Source organism: Poecilia mexicana, unplaced genomic scaffold, assembly GCF_051168715.1.
Source record: "Poecilia mexicana isolate PSO_F unplaced genomic scaffold, ASM5116871v1 scaffold_9, whole genome shotgun sequence".
NCBI classification, from domain to species: Eukaryota; Metazoa; Chordata; class Actinopteri; order Cyprinodontiformes; family Poeciliidae; genus Poecilia; species Poecilia mexicana.
This window is the reverse complement of record NW_028263378.1, coordinates 33,943,449-33,965,583: the sequence shown is the minus strand read 5'-3', so window position 1 is coordinate 33,965,583 and position 22,135 is coordinate 33,943,449. Positions and strand designations below refer to the sequence as shown.

Genomic DNA, 22,135 nt, shown 5'->3' with positions numbered 1-22,135 from the left:
TTCTCTGCACGCAGTTGTCTTGGTGTTTATTTGGAGATGAAAACCACTGGAGTTCACGCTTTTTTTACATGAATATCATGTTTGGATATGACTGGTATTTTCATCATTTGTTTTATAATCAGAATTAGAATTGACCTCAATACCATCTTCAGCTTCCTTCTGTATTTCCCTGTCGTGATCAAAGATACGTTCGGGCACCTCCATTTTATTTCTGCAGATCATCTACTTAAAATCTGAAAACGACTATATCACATGTAAAGTTTTAGGATTTCCTTGCAGATAATATTTATATGTTAACCCCTCGTATACCGAGGGGGTAAATAGGTTTCGCCTATGTAAAATAACCCATTTTCATCTTATATACTCATCGTGGTGATTAAGCCAAGCAGAAGATGTTCCAACCAGAAAAAATACTTTGAACAATATCTTTTTTAGATTTTTAAACTAACCCTAACCGTTTAACAGGGCGGTTAAACGGTTAAATCAAACGATAAAATGGTCGATATCCCTCCCAGAGGTTTGTACTGAGTTTGCAAAGAGGAGTAAATGGTTATTGGTCATTTCGTTCTTCAGCAACGCTGTAGCCATCCTTAGCCCAGAAACGACAAGCTTGCATTAAAGCTTGTCGTTTCTGGGCTAATTCATAATTGTAGCCTGCTAACGACTGCTTTAGACCCATATAAAAATGCAACACAAACATCTATGATCAACATTTCCTTTGTCTACTCCAATAAATATTCAATCATTCCACAAAACCGAGCTCGTACAAAGGACAATGGTAATAGTAGTCCCTGTAAGGTGTTAGAAACTATTTTTAATTATCATTTAATGCAATCATACCCGTCGATACTGTCATTTAGAAATGTAAAAAAAATAATTTTAGTAAGCAGTACATTTTCAAAATATAAAACACAAAGGAGCTGCTTTGTGAAAAGTAAAACTGTTAGCATAAGGCTATTCTTAGAAGTGTTTTAAGATCTGTAGTACATTGAAACTCTATGCGTATAAGTGTCCTCCAACTTTTTCAGTTCACAGTGTTATATATTTACAGCTTTTCTACCTTCATAGCGTCATGAAAAGTCAACATAACCAAGATTACAATGCCTTTTTGTTTTCGCCTACCTGTGATCCCCCATTTTTTGCCATTTTGTTTTTCCGGGTCAGTATTTCCGTTATACCTTAGCTCATTTGCGCATGTGCTAAAAGAAAATACTTCCGGTAGGGTGTTTTTTTGTTTTTTCTTTCAGGTAGGGTGTTTTTATATTTTATTCTTCTTTTTACATTTCATTGTAATCGTAAAACATATTATATAATTTAAATACAATCACAAAAATACAGATAAAAACAGTTTGGTTGCATTTCGCTAAACTGCTTTGACTGACATTTTCTGAAAACAAAAATGTACCAAGTAAATGTATATTTGTGTACCAAACGTGAGGAAAACTGGAGTAATAAATGCTTATTTCCTATTGTGACTTTGAGTACAATCACTGCTAATAGTAGAGAGTGTTTAAAGAACCTTAAATCCTCCTTTTACCAAACCTTTACACAAATATGTTTGTAAGAATTAGCAAAGGCACTGCTTCCAAATTTGATTTTATTTGGTTCATGAATTCACAGATGCCCTGATTTAAGGGCATGAATAATCACAGAGAGTTTATTTTATTATACAAAATAACAAAATCTTAAACAAAGGTCGATGCTCTCCCTGGGAATATTTAGTTTGCTGCTTTGGGGAAAAATAATGAATAAGGAAAAGAAATAACACTCAGGTGCTCCCCAACAAAAACACACTCACACAAAATCACTGGAGAATACCACAAAGAAATAAAGCTCCTCTTCCACTAGTTTCTTCAATCTAAATGAAACAGTCCCTTTAAAATGAGTCAGAGGGCTGAACAATAGAGTCCCCCTTCCCTAAACCCAAACAAAATCCAAAAAAATAATTTTAGTCAATAACTACCCAGAATAAATAACCCTACCTAAAACTAAACTAAACTAAACTGAAACTAAGCTACACTGAAACAGTAGCAGGCCAACCTCCTGATAAGTGAAACCAGTCAAATGATATAATCGATCCCTACAGCAGTGTTTCCCAACCAAGGGCGTAGGTTCGGTCTAAGTTTTGGTGGGGACCTTGACCCCCCCACCCCCCCGGCAGCACAGTGAAATGCCCAAGAGCACCGAACATTTTTGAGAAGGGGGGGAAACCACATTGGCTTAATAACCCCCTCCCCCCAACCATAACCATATCATACATCTTGTGTATACAACCAGATACAGTCATACTCAGCAGATCAGTTCAAGAACACTTTACTTTTTCCTTTACAAAATTCAGCAAACGTTACAAGTAAGATCAAAAGAAATATCCTCTGGATACAGCAAACACAATTGCAGATAAGAAGAAATCAATAATAAAATAAAAAAGAAAAAATATTACATAATTAACAGACCTATTCTACCTCACATTCAGTGCTGACCTTACTAAACACCGGACTTTACAACAAATGCGTTGCGTGATATCTAACTTATGGGTCCACTCACTGTACTTACAGCCGACGTAGCGAAATAACTTCTAATGTCTGTCCTTTTCTTTTTTGGTGGCGACATGGTCTCGGAGACTCAGAAGGAGACGCGTGTGCCCAGCTAGCCGCCGCCTTTTGCAGCTAATCAAAGAACGTCCGACGATTCAACTGACTCCCCCTCCCCCCACCCCCCCGACAGCACCGTTCCGACACGGTCTCGGAGGCTCATAATAAATGTCAAACTAAGAAGCTTCCGTTCCGCGCACCGCCTGTTGCTGCTAATCAAAGATCGTAGATCCACGTTCTTTGAGCCAATATGGCAAAAATTGGTCGGGACTTTTTCATATCCCGTGAATATTGGTCGGGACATGTCCCTACCGTCCCTACCCAAACCTACGCCCATGTTCCCAACCCTGGTCCTCAAGACACACTGCCCTACAGGACTGCTTTCCAATATCTGGTGGGCGTGGCCTACATTCTCAACAACCCTCTCTAGAATGATTTAACCCTTGTGCATGGGAGGACTGAGGCATATGTAGAGGACTATGGCAAATGATACAAGTTTTACATGTGTGGGGTCAGTTGGACCCCATTTCTAAACACAAGGGTTAAAGAAATCAGCCCAAGCCATCCTTTGAAAGAGAATCATGAAATCTAATACACATGTGCAACTTCTCATGACCTGCCAAAAGTCTCTGTATATTGCATCTGATCAGTGTCCAGTTGCAGTGTTCTAGCTCTTCTCCACTGGAAGCAATTAAACAATAGGGATTTCTTTGTTTAAATAGGAAACAACTTCTCATCGAAGTGGACAGAAGTCACATGTGGTGCACCCCAAGGTTCAATTCTAGGACCCCTCTTTTTCAATATTTATATGATCTCATTAGATAAAGTTATAACAGGAAATAAGATTATCTACCATAATTAGTCAGCCTTCTATCACCTGAAGAACATCTCCAGGATTAGAGAACTAGTGTCTCAGCAAGATCATGAGACATTAGCATTGATTACTGCAACGGGTCTGCCTAAAAAAATCAATTATCCAGCTGCAGCTGATCCAGAACGCTGCTGCTGCTGTTCTGACTAAAACCAGGAAGATAGTCCCTACACTGACACCCTGTAGCTCAGACTGTGAGTTTGTAAATCACTGAACGGTTTAGCACCACAATACATGCTGCTGTTGTATCAACCTTCCAGACGCCTCAGGTTCTGGTTCTGCTTTGCATCCCCAGAACCAGAACCAAACGAGAAGCAGCATTCAGCTTCTATGGTAAGGTAAGGTAGTTTTATTTATATAGCACATTTTCAGCAACAAGGCAATACAAAGTGCTTTACTGGAATTAAAAGGAAATACAAACAAAATAACAAACCAAAGGAAAGAAAAAAGAAGAAAAAGAATCTAATATTGATGTTAATGTTGTATTGGTCTAGGTCAGTGTTTTTCAACCCTGGTCCTCACCACCCCCCCTACTCTGCATGTTTTAGATGTGCCTCTATTCCAGAACAGCTGATTCAAATGATTGCATGACCACCAAGTACTGCAGAAGCCTGTTAATCACCCAGAGATACAATTCAGGTGTGTGGCAGAAGGGAAACACCTAAAATATGCAGGACAGGGGAGCGGTAGGACCAGGGTTGAGAAACACTGATTTAGGTAGTGAATAGTCCACAGTTTCTAAAAAAAAAAAAAATAGAACTAATTTCTGAGTTTGTTCTAAATCCTTTTCTGAGTTAAAAGTAAGTAGTCACAGTATCTAACAAGTAGTAGTATAAAAGTAACTAAGTGGTGACTGTTCCTGTTATTTCTAGATTCTAAGTTCATAGTAATTCTAAGCCCATTTCTGGGCTGTATAATGTTGATCTAAAAAGTGCATACTCAACAATTTCTGATATTACTAATAAACTAAAATAATGGGTTAAATATGGAGTACTCCATAGTTTCTAACAGATTAAAACAAATTTAATTTAAAAAAGAAGAAATGACACATTAGGGCAGATGACAACAATTCAGACAAAACAAAGGCCAAAGCAAAGATATGGGTGAAGGCGGTGACATCGACAGGGCCATGAAACCACATTGCTCAGCCTCCTGGCAGAACTCCAAAAGCTTCACAGCTAGATACAGGAGGAGGTGAGGAGGGAAGAGCATTGTGTTTACATATCTTCAAGGAGATTAGAAATATGCAGCCCTTCCAAGGCCACATGGGGAAAGCCAATTCAGATACAGAATGTCTTAGGTCGGGAAGATTATAAATTTCAATCTTCCCTAAAGTCTCTCCAATACATCTCAGTTCCCAATCATCCAAATTAGTTTGGTCGTTCCACTGAGCTGAAACTAGCAACTTCTCCAAGATCGATTCCATTCAGTTAGTGAGTTTTAGAGTCCTCATCTCTGTCCACACCAACAGTCTGAGTGTTTGCTAGTTCGGCCAAGTTTGTCACAAATTTGTCGATAATCCAGGAATCTACAAGCTCCAAACAGCAGAAATCCTGTTATCATGAATAAATCCAGGGTGAATCCCGCTGGGTTTGTCCCTGCAGGACAAGAGGCTCTCTTGTGCCCAGACTTCTTGTCAAAACTTTGATCAATTGCATTGAGAGATCGGTTGACCAGATCCATAACTTGTAGATCTGGAAGATGTGCAGAAAAAGGCTCCAAAAATATAGAAAAAGACAGAAGAAAAACAGAGCAAGCAGGGAAGGCATGGGTAGGGAAGGAGCAGAGGAAAAAAGCGTCCGCCTTCATCGAGAGCAAGAGAAAACTAACTATGCACCACAAATCTGGAACAAACTTTCAGAAAACTGCAAAACAGCTGAAACACTGAGTTCCTTTAAATCTAGACTAAAAACCCACCTATTCAGAGTTGCTTTTGAAACATAATCATGAAAAAATCAATAATCTGATGTGTAATGATGGCAAATATAATGTTTCAGTTGTTGACTGTGTGTTGTATGACTTTGTATTTTGTGTTTTTATGATGTAAAGCACTTTGAATTACTTTGTTACTGAAAGGTACTATACAAATAAAATTTGATTGATTGAAATACATGTGAAATTGGAACCATTCACAACTGTTCTGGTTCTTCAATCTCCGATTTTCCAAGTAGAAAATAATATTAAATATTTATGAATCTGCATTACTAAATATAAAGCCCATACTGGGAGAAATAATTTACAAGACAAAATTGATAAATGTAAAAAGATCTTGAATAAGGTAACATCTTCAATTTGGAAGAATTTAACATTTGAAACTGATTGTTTGATAACAACTTACATTGAAGAAATTTATGCTATTCCTAATGTCCTCATTCAGTCAGTTAAAAATAGTTTATCCAATCTCCCAATATCAAGATTACATAAGATTCAAATTGATTATGTAGCAACAATAGAGAAAAAAATACAGCGACAGATTTTTTTAACCAATATTCAATATATAAAATATAAACCGGGAAAACAAAAAGAACTCTCACCTTACAAATGTACAATATATAAAATTAGGACAAATTATTTGAAATTCCCAATTCCTCCTAAATATAAAGAACTACATTTTAAAATAATAAACAACATATATCCTTCAAATGAATTCATAAGAGGTTTATTTTTTATGTAGGGAATTGTGTTTTTTGTAGAACTCAGCTGGAAATAATCAAGAACATATTTTATGAGTGTTGAAGCACAAAATTTATGAAAGCTGTTTCACAACTTCCTGTCCTCCAAAGCCACAAATGTAGATTTCTTCTCATTTCAAAATGTTCAGTTTGGTTTATTTGTGAAAGAAAAAATGTGGAATTTCTAGTCAATATTGTAATAATTATAAAACAACATTGCATGCATAAATGTATTTTTTCAAAAAGTTCCCTCTCATTGTACAGAAGAGGACTAGGGCCACTGGGGACAAAAAGTTAAACAGTTCTGACTTTAATCTCAGAATTTTGAGATTAAAGTCAGAATTTTGAGATTAAAGTCAAAATTCATATTTTAATCTCAGAATTCTGATAAAAAAGTCAGATTTTTTTCCCCAGTGGTCCTAATCCTCTTCCGTACTCATTACAATTGCTTCAATATTAAAAAAAAGAAAGAAAGAAAGAAAAAAGACACGTAAAACGTCAGAGAACACGGGTTGGTTGTTTTCTAGAATTCAGATGTTTTTTTTTTTTTGTCCGTCAATGTCGTACACATTCCGGTGCGGTAGGTGGCGGTAAACACTCAAGGATTATATAATAATCCTCCAATAAAACACAAGGATGAAGGACTTCCTATCAGCGCATGCGCAATATAAAAACAGTTTAAGCTTTAAGGGCACCTGTTCACGCATGCGCCTTCCAAAACGGGGCAATTTATTAGTATAGTTTGAATATAGCTGCGGTTGGGAGGGTTGAGAGGGTAGTAAAAGTCGGTTTTAAGTCTTAAAGCTCGATAGGTCAGAGGTTATTTTAGGGTTTCAACCATAGACATAATATAAGCATAGACGCCTCATGGACCGCTCCGGCGCAGGAAATACGGCGGCCATCTTGGAGCGGTATACCCTCCTACTTTGCTCAATCAAAACAGCAGAAGATGCCTCAGCACTGAGGGATATTGTTGTTCGGATCGATGGATTATTGATGCGAGGGCTCCACAGACAACATTTCACAAGTAAGATGGACATATTATTGTGTATATATTGTGATTAGAATATTACTTTACTGTATTTATGTCCACCGGCGAGATACCAGCTAATATTAGCTACAGTGCTTGGTGTAATACGGGTTCAGCCCCGCTATGAAGGCTAACTGAGATTCCGTAAATCTAAAAAAAAAATAATTATTCTCTAACATTGACTTAGATTATCTGACACAAGGGCCTATATTAGAAATGAAACAATATAACACATATTATAAAACTTATATTATGTGTTATAACATTCACCGGCAAAGTTTACACAGGTGGTAAAGACTATTATTTATATTCTTTCACTCTGTCAAAGTAAGATACATCCTAAATCTTCCATTTTTGTTTTGAAAGTTTCCTAAAGACACGATGTGAGGAAGAAGAGGGAGAAATCTATAAAGAGAGACGGATTCACTGCAGCACGGATGAATCTCACATCAGATTTTGGACTCGTTGGCTGAAAAACATATTTTAGTTTATATATATATATATATAATATATATATATATATATATATATATATATATATATATAAAATTCAGTATTAATCATTTATTTGTGCTGTGCCATTATCTTTATTTATTAGTGTTTGTATAGTTATATAAATATATATTGATATTACTAAATAATTTATTAAATAAATTATGAACAGCTGTGTGCTTTGTAATATGCTCTTCATACATCGATATCAGAATATTCCATTCCTGTTCTATTGTTATAGCCACTAAGCATATTTAAATATGATGAACTATGTATTAAAAACATACTTAAAAAATACAATTGTTTATAAATGTTGCTTTGATAGATGTTTGAATATGGTTTACAGTAACAAAAAAGTGTGTTATGATCGATTAAATCCACTGATAGTCATTGTGCTGCTAAACACATAACGCTGAGTGGAGTGGAGTACCGCTCCAAGATGGCCGCCCTAAATCTCGTCAGCGACAATAGGCGAGAGCGGTCCATGAGGCGTCTATCCTTATATTATGTCTATGGTTTCAACCCATTCACAGATGTGAAACTTTCACATCTGTGAATAGGATGCGGATGTGCTGAAGTTTGAGTTTCACAGTGATACGTTTCCTCTTTTTCAGGTTCCGCTGAGCTCAGGAGGATCATGGAGAGGCATAGGAACTGGTTCTGCACCGTGGTGGATATGAAGAGCCAGGATCGATATGTGTGCTTCACCCGCAGGAAGGGAGGAGGAGGACTCTGTGTTAAGTGAGTAAGATCATCTGATCTGATCAGCTGTGGATAAAGTGAAAAGAATGCAGGCTGCAGCAGAAACCTGGACTGGTGATGATGGTCAGTGTCTCCATGTCCTGCAGTGTGACGGACGCAGCAGCTGTTTGGAGCGCAGACTGCTCTGAGGACGTCCTGAAGCCGCAGGTAGATCTCCTCTAGGGTTGCCACCTTTCAGAAATCAAAATAAGAGACGCCCACTAATGCGCCTCGTACTAGTCTCATAAGCGGGGGGATAGTCTCATAAAAATGGTTAGATTATGAACCACAAATCTGTAACAAGCGTCCAAAGAAACCGCAAAGCAGCTGAAAAACTGAGTTCCTTTAATAAGGCTGAAAAGCCACCTGTTTACAGCTGAAGTAAATGGTGCATGAATGAATTCTACTGTGGATCAAAACTTTTCAATGCATCTCTTGTTTATCGTGTTCTGTTTGGATCATGTAAAGCACTTTGAGCTGCCTTGTTGAGAGTACTGACCTGTCCCTGCAGGACGTCGAGCCTCATGGGGATGTGAGAGTTGTGGTTCAGCACACCAGGGCAGTTCTTCATGTGGGCTCCGGCTCCAGGCCAGCCGCGTTCAGTGTGACCCTCACCAGGATGGAGGCTCCTCAGGCCACAGAGGCGCTCAAGGAGCTGCTCTTCACCATGGCTGACACACTGACTCAGCTTGACAGTCTGTTTGTCCTCTTCTTCCATCCTGTGGCCTCTTAACCAGCTCTGAGTGCTTCAGTGGTCTGCTGCTGCATGGCTTCCTAACTCAATTGGAATCACAAAATTGAAACTCTGTGCTAGTTGTGATAAAAGAGGGGGATTCCCGGGAAAGTCTTAGAACCTAACCTGGGTCCACATGGGATCATGTTTTTCCAAGTATCAATCTGCATTTACAGAGTTATATGATTTTACTGTTACCACTTATCAGTTTTTGGCCCACTGGGACATAAACAGTTACTTAGTTTTATTTTCTTATTTTTATCTAACCTGTTTTTCACCAGGAAAATTCCACTGAGATTGAAAATGTCTTCTGCAAGAGAATCCTGGCCAAGACTGACAACAGCACACAGATCTTAAGTTAGCTTAATGTGATATTTAAATCAGAGACTTGCCACCAGAGCTGAGTTTTTCTAATGTTTCTTGAAATATCATGTCTTTAGAGGCATGAAGGGAAGAACACATATCCCAGAAAAGACAGCTGGACTTAAAATCTGACCACAATAATGAGAAACGGCTCTGGCACAGACACAATGTGGCTCTGAACCCTGGTGCAGCTGCAGCTCTAAGCAACACAAACATGGTATTCAGTAATACAGGTAAAACGGGAAAAAGTAGCAATCTGAGTCCTTCTGTCAGTGTTTAGAGTTTCAGTTCAGTTTATCACTTTAGTTTTGCTGATTGTGCTGAGGGATTTGATCGTGTCCCAGCTCCTTTTCTGGAGATGTTTCTGAGAGTATCAGTTCTCCAGATTGGATGCAGGTTTTTATGGTTTTGTCTTCCTCCAGGTGGGAGCTCAGCTGTGAGTCCTTTGAAGAGCCTGCAGCGATGCCCAGCAGGTAAGCCTCTGTCCCGTCCCAGGGCCACAATTTAGGAGGTCAGAAATGAGAAACAAATTTTTGGATTTAAAAGAAAACGATCTATAAACACCACAGACTCTATAATTATAAAACAATGAAAAGATGCAGGAAAACCACAGGGCTGAATTCCAACCCAGGATCTTCAGGAACAAATTGTTTGGATTCCACTGAGGGCTGTCAGATTAAAAGTATCTTCTGAAAAGAACTTGGTCAGCAGTAAAAGTGAAGCAGTGCAGGATTACAGGGAGTTTAACTGAAGGTTGTTTTTTTATATATATAAATTATTTACATCAGATATTGATATTGGCCCCCATTTTCATACTGGTGCATCTCTACTAATTTCTGTGGAAATACTCTGTATGTTTTTCACTTAGAAAATTGATAAGTTTATTTATTTTAGTAACTCCATTTGCAATTTTTTTTTAATGGGCCTGTACTAAATGTATGTGAATTTTTATTTTTGTAACCTATTGACCAATGAGCAGGTTTTATCTCCAGTGTAGAGTTTGAAGAGTAATTCTTGATGTTCTGATAATGTAGTGAGGGATGAGAAAACAATAAATCATGAACATTTATCATGTGATTAATTGATTTATTGCTTATTGTGAATTTCAGTCTGAAAGCTCTTTTTCAGATCTGAAACCCCGACAGCAGCAGCAGCAGAACGGCGCTGCGACCAAGAGGAGGCTTCCTGGGGCTTCACTGATCAACCCCGGCACTAAGAAGTAACGTTCAGTCTAACATCCCAGTCTGTTAGCTTCTGTCTGTCTGTCTGGATCAGCAGCTTCTGTTTTTTTGCAGAAAGGTGCAAGCGACTGGTGTAGCCTTTGATGATGAAGATGAAGTCTGATTCATTTTTATAAAAATTTTGTTCTGACCTTTGAGGGACTCATCTTTCTAACCACGTAAGGTAGCACTGATATTGTACTTTTATTAAATGTTTTTAATTTGGATTATAATAAACTTTGTCATAAGATACGTGAAATAAATACATGGATTATGACATTAGGTGCCTTCTCTTACAAAAGGTTAATTCATGCAACAGACAGTTGCACATGAGCCATCACTCACATGATAACATGGGAAGTGTGTGTTCAGTGCACATGGTCCGTTCAATGTGCTGCTGGGTAGAAACTGTCCTTCACTTTGTTTATCCTTGCTTTAATTAGAACATGGTGTTCTTTATGTTTTAGTTAAATTCTAAGTTCAGAGTTGTGGTGAATGCTGGAATTGTAATGTAAAATGGCGAGCAGAATTCATGGAGTATTTGCAGTCGAGCTAAAAATTGAAGAAACATTCTAGACCTGAAGGATCATTTTGTGCCTTTTTTTTAGGATTCATGTTAAAGTTTCTGTGCTGGATCACTGATGACTCTAAACTTGAGACAAGAGACAAGTTGTCATTATAATGACTGGAAAAATCTGGAATTTAATTGTCTTTTTCCAGGACTGGATCAATGCAGAAAAATAAAATGTGAAAATAGAAAAAATTGTACTTCCAGATTTTATTCCCACTATATTGTAGAGATGTTGTATTCTCAATTCCATTCATTCTTCTGTATGATCTTCCCTTTTCCCCTGGCTTCCTGTTTTTCTTCCTTGCATCTTGTGTCCTTCCTCTTCTCACTGTCCTTTGACTCCTCTTTCCATTCCTCCTTTTGTTCTCCCTTGTCTGCCTTTCTACATTCTTTTCTTAATTTCTTTTCTCATGTCCTTTTTGTTCCTCCTTCCCGCAACATATTTCCCATAAATTCATAGTGAAGTTATTTGCGTTTTATGTTAAATGGGATGTTAAAGAACTAAACATTTGACTCGGGAAGTTCAATATGAAATGTGTGGGAATGCAGTGACTTGATTCTGGCCTGACATTTTTATTGGTGAGTTTCTAATGTAGCCAATAAAGAAAATCGACCATGTTGCTGTCTGTGTGAATTTACACTCACAGAAAGCTTTATTAGGAACATCTGAGCAGGCTGAACATGGAAAGTTATGTTTAAATTTGCTGATGTGAAAACAAGACAAAATCAAGAGCCCCAAATGAAAAAGAATCAACATTTCTGAGCACAAAAGTTTTCTTTAGCAGACTGAATATTATCCAGCACTGCTAAGCCCAAGGTAAAGCTTAACATTAAGGGTCGTTGGGTGACTGTACCTTTATCTCAGGGAAACGACTGCTTCTTTATTAGAATAAAATGCTAACATAAAACACATCACCCAAATGACAATCTGCTGATTCTCATCACCTCCAAATACAAGTTTTGAAGTTCCAGATTTCAACCAATCTTTTTGTAAGTTTGCATAAATCTGCTGCTGCTGGTGACATGAATTACTGCCCTGTTGGTCTGAAACAGGTTGATGCTGATTTGTAGTGCCAGTAAACTATAAACTCATTTCTGATGTCCTAGTTGAGAAGTACATGTAGAAAATGGTCAATAAATAAACAGATCACTGGTACTTTCAATGTAAGTGTTGATGTTTTGTTCTATGAACTGAAACTAAACCAGTTTGTGATAAGATCATCATAAAGGTATGATAACTGAACACACCCAGTGTGTGACTAATTGAAAGTCTCCACTTTAACATCTTCAGCATTTCTAAATGCTCCACTGTGAAGGTCTCACCACAGCATTTCATTCAATGCTTGGCCCATTCTAGACTTTGAATGGGCCAGATGGAACACTTTTGAGTTTTCTTTTTCTTCTGTGGATGTTCTGCTGTATTTACAATCACTGACTTGTGTCAGCAGTGGTTGATAAAAGTTAAGGTCAAATATCTCTGGTCTCTTCTGCTCTTCAGAAGGTTTTGGATTTATTCAACTGTAGTTTTGGGTCAATATTTCTAAAGGTGTTTTTATGAACTTTAACCTTTAGCATGCTAACTGAAGCCTGAAGAGTCTGAGGTGGGCCTTTCCTCTTGGGGTTGGCAGGTTTCCTATCTCAACTTTCTTTTTCACATTAATGAACTTCAGATTGTTTGGAAATGATCAGAACTCTTTCCAGATCGATCTCAAGTGAATGTTGTTTTTTTCTGCCTGGTGAATTAATGGACATCTGATTCTTCCTTGCTGATGGTTCCCATGGCAGCAGTGAGGATCAACTTACACACCGCTTCCGTAATTTAATTTAATGGTAAAACTGATTACTATAGTTATATGTTTGCATTCAAAAGAATGAAGAATTAAACTGATCTATGATTCTTTTCATTAATTTAACAGGAAAAAGTTCAGAGCTGTGACTTCAGTCAGGTGATCAGATGTGCATCTGTCAGAAACCACATGTGGCCTTTTCAATCAGATTTTACAATAAAACAAATAAAGCTGACAATGCCCCTCTCTGCTTATACACCTTCAGACAAAAAATTTAAAAAAATAAAAAATCAAAAGGTTTCCAGTTTAACAATCACATCAGAAAAATACCAGTATTTAAATATTAAAACCAAAATCCAGGACTGGAAAGGTTTGTGAAGGGAGGAATGAAACAACAATTTTGAACAAGAGGAATCACTACTGGGTTTAACAAAACTAATGAAAAACGTTTAAATTCACATGTCAGCAAATAACCAAACTTTTGCCTTCTGGAAATATGCATCTTTTTTCTGTCTTTTGCACATTTATATAAAATACATCACAGAAATCTTGTAACTAATAAACATTAAGATGAACTTAGTTCCAGTAGTAAATATTGTGGACTGAGTTGGTTTTAGTGTCACAGTGATGGTGGAGCGGTCGTCGTCCCTCCAGGTTCAGATGCAGTAATTATTAAATCACTATACACACTGTCAGCACTACAGCAGAAAACTTATAGTCCACAATATAATGATGCGTCTAAAGCACAAAGGAAAACATTTGTTTGACACAGAGCAAGATGAGAACAGTGCGCCACCATCAGGACAATAATCAAGCTGTGTGCACGGCCTCTAGGTGACTGACATCAAAAAGCGTCTCCATGTAAGATCCGCTGTTCTTACAATATCCAAAATAAATCATTCTTCCTGCCACAGAAAAATAGACTATTACATTTTCATCATGACTGCATGCTCTCAAGACAAGCTGAGTTTGGTGCAAGGGTTCCACTCTGGTTCCACTCTGGTTCCACTGGCCCATCTAGTCAAAGTAAGCTGCAGAACCAAACAATCATCTATCCAGGTGTAGCTGCACGGCAGCCACTCATACATTCAGGAGAAGCTGTGGGTGGAGTGACCCTCCATCCTGCTCCTGCAGCCACTGCTGTCCCCACCCACAGCCTGCAGAGGTCTAAACGACCCCTGGGGTCAGAGGTCACTCTCTAAACCTCAGAGGTCCAAAAGAGTGAGGTCAGTTCAGTCTCTCCTAAGGTCTTCTTTTTTAACAGAGGGTGTCTGTGTTGAAGGAGAGCTGCACCTGCCACACGCACACACACACACACACACACACCCCCACACACACACACACACACACACACCCCCACACACACACACACACACACACACACACAAAGGGAAGGTTGGTTTTTCACAGAACAGCAGCATGGTCACTGTGGACCTGTTTTAGTGAGATCAACATTCGATAATCGATTATCCTGATGATTATTCAGATAAAATTAATTGGCACATTAAGCAGATTTTTCATTTAACCACTTAAGCCTGGTTTATACAGTATTAGGAATACATTAAAAGATACAAGTAAACAAATAATTCAATTCTTCAAAATAACCTAAAATTCATCAACAGCATCCCTTCAGTGAATGATTGATCATCTGTAGCACAATATCTATCTGCAGCTAAAAATGTCGAGTCATTTCTGCTGTACATAACATGCAGTGTGGGCCTGAGCTGCTGATGAACAGATTCATAACTGGACAACAAAAAGTGCTAAACAGGAGATTTGATTTGCTGAATTTTAACCAGGTGAAGTTAAAACTGCCATTTGAAAAGTTCTTGGTTGTGCTGTGTTTAATCATCCTAAATACTAAATGTCTATATCTTTTGTACAGTTCTGGCTTCATTCCTGCTCTTTTTTAGTTTGTTTACTCGAGTTAACAGTCAATATCTAAATTAGATGATTATTTCAATAATGGATTCATCACAGTACAGAAGCTCCTGCAGCTGTTCACACTGTGGATACATTGAGATTTTCCTTTAAGTAAAAACATATAATTGGATTTTTTATTATCTAACCTTCTTTACTATTAACACAATTGTGGAGAAAAAAAGATCTTTTGTGTCTAAACATCTTGTACGTTTAGACACACACTTCAGTGTGAGTCTGTGGGGGTCAAAGGGCACGCCAAGGCCGAAAACTTATCGGTCAGTTTACTGTTGTTTATTTGGTGGCTTGGCGCTTTTTCTGTAGCTAAAACTGAATGAGCGGATTTGAACCTCCGACCGGTCTCAGAGTGAATCCTGCCTGAGGTTTTTACCTTCCTGTGGCTCTGGCAGGTCGCCAGTTTAACAGGTTTTTTTTGTGTGACAGGTCACCCAGTTGACTGATTATGTCATCTGCTGTCACGCTAAGACTGCAGGTTAAACAGTTAAATCTAGTTGATTTGTGAGGAGGGCAGAAATTAAGCAAACATGGTGGCTTCACCTTCTCCTCTGAACGTCTGACACCACCTGAACCTGGGAATCAACTTCCTCGTTCTGTGGATCTACTGAGAGCTGCATGACCAACGTGACAGAACGTCGAGTTCAAAGAGCGTCGTAACCCTCCAGGCTGCTTTGACATTGGTTTCTACAATCAGCAGTGGAAAAATTGTTTCAAATCCAGTTTGTAATGCACATGGACAGGATGTCAGGATGTACAGTCATATTCAATAAATTAGAAAATACGACGTGATGAGGCTCGTTTGTCAGTAACTTTTTAAAGTAATCTGTAAGCAGGTATAAAACATATTATTAAGCCCACATTCACATTTTTAAAAATAGCAGTTTTTTATTTGTCTGATGTAATATTATAATTTTAAATGTCATTATTTCATTAGCTGGAAGTGGAAAATCAATATAATTAACTGAAATAAATTGGAAAACATCCATCTGTGAGTAATTATTATGTTTTACTTACTAATAAAGCTTCTAAAATAATTGGACTATTGATTAATATTCTAATTTATTGAGTGAAGGGTGGTTGGTGTCCTCAGCTCATAATCTTCATCTGTTTTCCTGTGAAAGGCCTTGAGATAAACTGATGTTACCTGCTGCTCTACAAACTCAACCCAACTGAACAAAGAAGGGATGCAGATAATCAGTTGTTGGATTTTGATATATCTGGAATAACACTCACCCTTTCTTCTTCAAAACTGATGAGTCCTTCATCATCATCACTTTCGAGCTCCTCTGGAGCCTCACTGATCAGAGAATTCAACTCTGTGTTGGCAGGCCGGACTTTCAGAAAACTGAAGATGCGCTGCAATGGGGACTGCCCGCCACCAGGGGGCAGAACCTCCTGCTGCTCCAGGTTGTCACTCTGCTTCTTGGCAAAGTTAACAAACACCTGGACAGGAAGAAGGTATCGGTTAATTCAGCTGTCCCCATTAAACTGTGGGACGCAGTCTGAGAGGACGCACGTTGTCCAGGGTGGTTTGACTGACGGAGTAGTCCTCAATGCCCAGGACCTCCACCACTTGCTCCATCTTACTGAACACCTGGGCCAGGGAGATGCGCTCAGACTTGAGCTGGTACTGGACCTTGGTGTGGTGACGCTCCTGGGAAGATGGCAGCAGATTAAAGGAAGCGCCTGTACAGGTTTAGGAGTCAGATGTTCTGGCTGCTGGCTTTTACCTTCAGAATGGCTTCAGGGAAGTTCCTGTTGAAGAACCGCACCACCTCCTTCACATTACCGCTGCTTTTAGTCCTCACAGTTATCATGTAGCCATCCCCAAATCTGGAATATGACCACAGAACAACACATCCTTCCAGTGGTAGCTTGCTTCCACCAAACCACTGATTCATCATTTGAACTTCCTAGCAACAAGCCGTCATCTGGAAATTCAATCTTCATTTTCTCAACTGTCTCATGATGCTCAGATTACCAGTCCTTGTTAAACAACATGATCTCTTGTCAGTATGTTGATTTTGTTAATTCAGTTTAATTCACTTTATTTATGCAGCCTTTGTTTTTTATACTGTACATTTTAAATCATCAGTTCAGCTTCTCTGTTTCTTTACGTCTATTTGCGATTTCCAGTAGTTCTTGTTTCTCCAAACTTCTGCCCTGAACCTGTCAGAATTTAAAATAGGAAAGATCTTTGTTTGATATCATAAAATAATTGCTAATATCCAACAAAATTCTTTAGACATGAATAAAACTCAGTCAGATTAACAAATAATCAAAATGTTTAAAACATTTACTTGGCTTCTCTGTTTCTCAGATTCTTTCTTTGTTTTTGAGGCAAACTGCAGCGACCCAGCAGGTCAGCTTGAGTCCAGACAAACTAAGTTTATTTGTTCTGTTCTCATCCACAAAAATAAACAACTAGCCTAGCAAAGTTTGTGGCTTCATCCAACTAAGATGCCTTTTATCCTGTATTCACCCCCTTGTATATTTCACCCTTTTGTTGCTTTTGCCATTCAATCACAATCAGCAAAATGTGGCTTTTTTGACAACTCCTCCATATAAATACATGTAGAAATAATCATTGCTGTCCCAGCAGGGAGTCTGTGTGCAGTTTTCCTCCATTCTTCCTGCTGAGTGGGGATCAGCTGGCCAACAAGACCTCTGTTGAATTAGGTCAGTCACTTTAAAGGGGGTGAATATTTATGCATAGTTTATGCAATTTTGCTTTAACATCTTTTGTCAAATGATTGATTTTAAAAAGCAATACAAAGATAAAACATCCAAGGGAGTAAATAGTTTTTATAGGCACCATCTGTACTAAGGCAGCTGGCAGCTTTCTTACTGTCCCTCACCCTAAAGGTAGAACAAGATGGCATCCATCCTCCATCATCTCCTCCAGCTGGTTTAAAGTAGCCAGTCCAGATGTTTTCCAGAAAAACAGACAAATAAATGCTGACATCCACAACTAGGGTGGACCAGAGTGGATCTCAGTAATAGCATAGTCAAGGTTATGTTCTTCACCTGTTCTTTAGATGCTGGATGCTGCCCAGACATTTAAACCGGCCGTTTACCATAATTCCCAGTCGAGTGCACAGTGCCTCACACTCCTCCATGCTGGTGAATACATCAAAGAAGACGTTAGAGCCAATCAGAGCCAGAAGGTTAAACACGATGCTGCAGGCAGCGCCCCCTACCTGTGTGATGTGAGCACAACAGAGCGGCCCGTCTTGATTATGTCCAGGATTAGATTCCAGAGGAACCTGCGGGCCTTGGGGTCCATGCCAGTGGTGGGTTCATCCTGGAGAACACAGGAGCAGAGCAGACACACACACACACACACACACACACACACACACACACACACACACACACACACACACACACACACCTGCTTCATCTCATTTCAAGATGTAAAACACTTTGTTTTTAGAAATATTCAATTACATATTAAAACTATAAAAAAAATATTGAGTTATCACTTTTGTTTGGACATTAAATTATTTTGTATTTAGTCCTGACAGTAATACTTTAGATTTCTGTACTTTTTCCCAGAACTGTTAATCAATATCAATCATAGCTGACTAACTATAAGGCATAAATTCATGTCAGCAGCAGCAGGTTCATGAAGTCATTTCAAAAGGGATGATGTAGAACATTTGCAGATAAATCCTGAGTGTTTTGAACGTGTTGTGAAGCAGCAGATCATCATCTGGACGTTCTATGTTCTAGCAAACACCCACCAGGTGGCAGTGCAGATACATAATCTGTCCTTAGATTTTGTTCTGAGATTCAAGGATCCAAGGATCGAATCCTTGAATAGCAGGGTGTCTGTTGCCTGGCAACCAACATGGCTCTCAACAGTTAGCAGTGTTGTGTTCAAGACCACCTAACCCGAGACCAAGACAAGACCAAGACCAGAGTGTATCAAGACCGAGACAAGACCAAGACTTTTGGGGTCTGAGACCAAGTCAAGACCAAGACCGAGGGGAGTCGAGACCGAGCCAAGACCAAGACCAGCGGCCCGCGCTACATGACACAATAAAATGTAAAATATGATCGAAATTGCTTCTCAAAATAATCTGAAAGATCCATATTACCATAAAACACCTAGATATTAAATACTTAATACATTTTACCAATATTAAATATTCCATTTATGTGCTAAAAAGTGTGATGGTCTCATGCCATCCCTAAAAACATAACGCCCTGGGCATTTGCCCATATTGCTCATATAAGAAACCACCACTGTTGCACCATTAAACATAGCAATTGAGGCAATGCCCTGACGGTAAATAACGCTCAACCATGACCACTGACCAAGGAGCAACAAGCAAGAAGTAAACAAACAGAAGGCGCTCATCGTGACTGTTTTCACTCTCATTCCCAGTACATGAAGCCAGGTAGTCTGACACCATGGCAGACATTACAGCTGCCACTTTGAACAAAAACAATCAAAGAGCAATGTGCATGCTCTGCGTGCTCTTTCGTTCTTGTTTTAGTTATTTGTAAAATTAAATATCAACGTACATAATTAAATAAAATAATGATGCAGTGCACACAGAGCATTACAAGAACAAAGAACCGGTGTTCTGTCAGGTCAGATCGTCATACGCTTAGCACGAACTCACGGTGTTCTGTCAGATCAGCATACATTGTCAGATAGTCATACCTTAGCTCAGACATGCATACGCTGTCATTACCATATGATTTTATTTAATCAGCAACATAGAATCATGACGTAGATCATCATACACTTGGTTATTAACAGTTGTATGGCATCCAGCTGCAGCCAGACCTGCTTTAAACACACTTAGAAACCATGACAATGCATGTATATCTATCTAGTTATCATATTATGTCATATTATAAACAATTTAATTACTTATTTTCATCATAACTACACTGACGGTCGGACTTAATGCGCATGCGTTGGCATGGTACTCACTGCATGTATGCTATTTTGACAGCGTATGGCTATGTGATAGAACAACGGCTGTATCTGTCAGACACGTCATTACCATAAGATTTCATTTAATCAACAACATAGAATCATGACGTAGATCGTCATACACTTTGTTATTAACAGTTGTATGGCATTCTGACTTAGCGGTTAAGTGAGTTTTACATGAGCGTGTGTTGTAGCTGACTCCAGCTGCAGCCAGACCCTGCTTTAAATACACTTTGAAACCATGACAACACATGTATATCTATATAGTTATCATTGAAAACAATTTAATGACTTATGTTCATCATAACTTGCTGCGTATGGTGAACTGACAACTCCTCTGACGGTCGGATTTCTTAATGCTTACTGCATGTATGCTATCCTGACAGCGTATGGCTATCTGATAGAACAACGGCTCTCCGTGAGCGACACTCCAGTCCTATCTAATAAGTAAAGAGCCGTGGAGAAGAATAGACTGTTTCTGAATGTCACATCACTATATTGCAGACTTTTGGACATAGCGTTGTCCCATATATGCGACAAGTCAGTCAACATCTCCGCACAATAATTCAGCACAGTGAGTGATAACATTTTTCATCACAATGCTTATGTGTCTCTGTACAGCTAGCTTTGCTAGCATCACGTTAACGGATCTTACCTTCTTTGAGCTACTTTTCTAAGTGACGAAAAAAGTTAAGACGTTGTCCCCACCGTCTGTGAAAGCGAAGCGCTGCTGAGTTAGCTGTGGCCATCGGATTTCTTATGATTTATGCAGCGCTATTATATTACTGACGATTAGACAAACATTTTCTGCCGCTGAGAGGAAACCACTGCGCATGTCCTGGAGCGCCCGCGCGAGTGAAAGGTGGGAAGGGGAGGGGGGAGTAACAGAAACACGTAGTGGCTTGGATTTTAATAGGTGTGTTTTGCATCCACTGAAAACAAAGATGTTAACAAATAAACTGGACAGTATGCTGTACATTTAGTGATATTTTCACAGTTGCGGTCTTGACTGGTCTTGAAATAAAATGCCGAGTCCTCAGCGCCCGAGACCGAGACAAGACCGAGACCAAATGCGGTCGAGTCCGAGACGAGACCGAGACCATCAAAAAATGGTCTTAAGACCGGTCTTAAGACCAAGACCAACTTCGAGTACCACAACACTGACAGTTAGCTATCGTTACTAGTTCCATGTTTTGAATTCAGATTTTTATGTTCTTCATAATGTCACATGAAGAACAGTACTTGTTTTTTCTCCATTCTTTATTTTGACTGAAATGGAACATTTTTAGAAAATGCTCCTCACCCCTCTGATGCTGTAGCTTATCTGTACAGTCTTATCATAGGACTGGTCAACCTGTTTATTCTTATCATAGGACTGGTCAACCTGCTGTCACATAGACCCCCAGTGTCCTTCATCCTGGAGACGATCTGAAGTGTTACTTCTCTAACCCAGGACTTCTCTCCCCTCTTTAGCATTAGAGAACAATCCTCTATCCTTAACAATAGACAAATGGCAAAACCATCTGTGTTGGGCTCCACAGAATATTTGATATATTACACTCAAGGATTCACACCTATAAACCAATCAAGTCTCTCTTCACTGACCAGAACCTATAAAAGGAGGCCAGATCCCCGTTGGTCAGAGCAGACTGACAGACTCCTTTGACTCTGTACTTCTGTTCTCAGATTACAAGGTTTTAATACATTTCTTATTTCTTCTCATCCAGACTCTTGTTAAAGACATTTTTCCACGCCAAGCTCCAAAAGCGAGACAGTCTCACCTAACCCTACAGAGGGGCCCCGCTACATTTAGTTAGTTTGATTGAGGGCCACTTAATCTCATCAATAGTTAGTTACTGGAAAGACATTAATTCATGTCCAGTGTTTTTGTTTTATTATGTCAAATTATTCACATAGAAAAATCTAATCTCAGAATAGTGTTTATTCTGGGTGCTCTGGCTTCCTCACTGTCCAAGAACATGACTGGTCAATAAACTGGTTTCTCTTCATTGTTCTTAGATAAGACAGTGTGTGTGTGTGTGTGTGTGTGTGGGGGGGGTGTGTGTGTGTGTGTGTGTGTGTGTGTGTGGTTGGACCCTCAGATGGACTGATGAGTTGTCCTGTTCTGTTCTGACACCCTGCTGGGCCTGGTGGGTAGAAGCAGTGTGAACC

At 39.0% G+C, this 22,135-nt stretch overlaps 3 protein-coding genes across 9 annotated transcripts in view; 1 reads left to right on the top strand and 2 right to left on the bottom strand.

Moving 5' to 3' along the window:
• pias2 (protein inhibitor of activated STAT, 2) overlaps positions 1 to 1,208 on the bottom strand; it is a 42,140-nt gene extending 40,932 nt beyond the window's left edge. For both annotated transcript variants that reach the window (XM_088009188.1, XM_088009189.1), the window contains exon 1: positions 1,123 to 1,208. In XM_088009188.1, coding sequence (XP_087865314.1) covers positions 1,123 to 1,136 — 14 coding nt within the window. In that variant the 5' untranslated portion in view covers positions 1,137 to 1,208. The remainder of the gene's footprint in view (positions 1 to 1,122) is intronic.
• paxx (PAXX non-homologous end joining factor) lies at positions 1,202 to 11,476 on the top strand. 5 transcript variants are annotated; one of them, XM_088009193.1, is made up of 7 exons: positions 1,202 to 1,247; positions 8,271 to 8,397; positions 8,505 to 8,565; positions 8,909 to 9,092; positions 9,916 to 9,966; positions 10,622 to 10,712; positions 10,789 to 11,476. In XM_088009193.1, the coding sequence occupies exons 2-7, from the start codon at positions 8,294 to 8,296 to the stop codon at positions 10,835 to 10,837; spliced, it is 540 nt and encodes a 179-aa protein (XP_087865319.1). In that variant the 5' UTR covers positions 1,202 to 1,247; positions 8,271 to 8,293; the 3' UTR covers positions 10,838 to 11,476. The 5 variants fall into 5 exon arrangements, 3 of the variants coding, with proteins under 3 accessions (XP_087865319.1, XP_087865317.1, XP_087865316.1); XR_015764347.1 differs by lacking the exon at positions 1,202 to 1,247 and adding an exon at positions 6,687 to 7,161 and having other exon boundaries at positions 8,909 to 9,096; positions 10,603 to 10,712; positions 10,789 to 10,865; XR_015764348.1 differs by lacking the exon at positions 1,202 to 1,247 and adding an exon at positions 6,696 to 7,161 and having other exon boundaries at positions 10,603 to 10,712; positions 10,789 to 10,865.
• Positions 11,477 to 11,906: 430 nt separating this feature from the next.
• The window catches only part of abca2 (ATP binding cassette subfamily A member 2), a 142,322-nt gene continuing 132,093 nt past the window's right edge, over positions 11,907 to 22,135 (bottom strand). For both annotated transcript variants that reach the window (XM_088009186.1, XM_088009187.1), the window contains 6 exons: positions 18,210 to 18,313; positions 18,037 to 18,129; positions 16,740 to 16,842; positions 16,526 to 16,663; positions 16,243 to 16,452; positions 11,907 to 14,364 (listed from right to left, as the gene is read on the bottom strand). In XM_088009186.1, coding sequence (XP_087865312.1) covers positions 14,329 to 14,364; positions 16,243 to 16,452; positions 16,526 to 16,663; positions 16,740 to 16,842; positions 18,037 to 18,129; positions 18,210 to 18,313 — 684 coding nt within the window. In that variant the 3' untranslated portion in view covers positions 11,907 to 14,328. The remainder of the gene's footprint in view (positions 14,365 to 16,242; positions 16,453 to 16,525; positions 16,664 to 16,739; positions 16,843 to 18,036; positions 18,130 to 18,209; positions 18,314 to 22,135) is intronic.

Excerpts from the sequence above, each read along its gene's own strand:
- paxx (XM_088009190.1), top strand. The coding sequence starts at position 7,002 with ATGGACCGCTCCGGCGCAGGAAATACGGCGGCCATCTTGGAGCGGTAT. Across the intron at positions 7,162-8,270 it reads CCACAGACAACATTTCACAA|GTTCCGCTGAGCTCAGGAGG; the intron begins GTAAGATGGACA and ends CCTCTTTTTCAG. Across the intron at positions 10,713-10,788 it reads ATCAACCCCGGCACTAAGAA|AAAGGTGCAAGCGACTGGTG; the intron begins GTAACGTTCAGT and ends GTTTTTTTGCAG.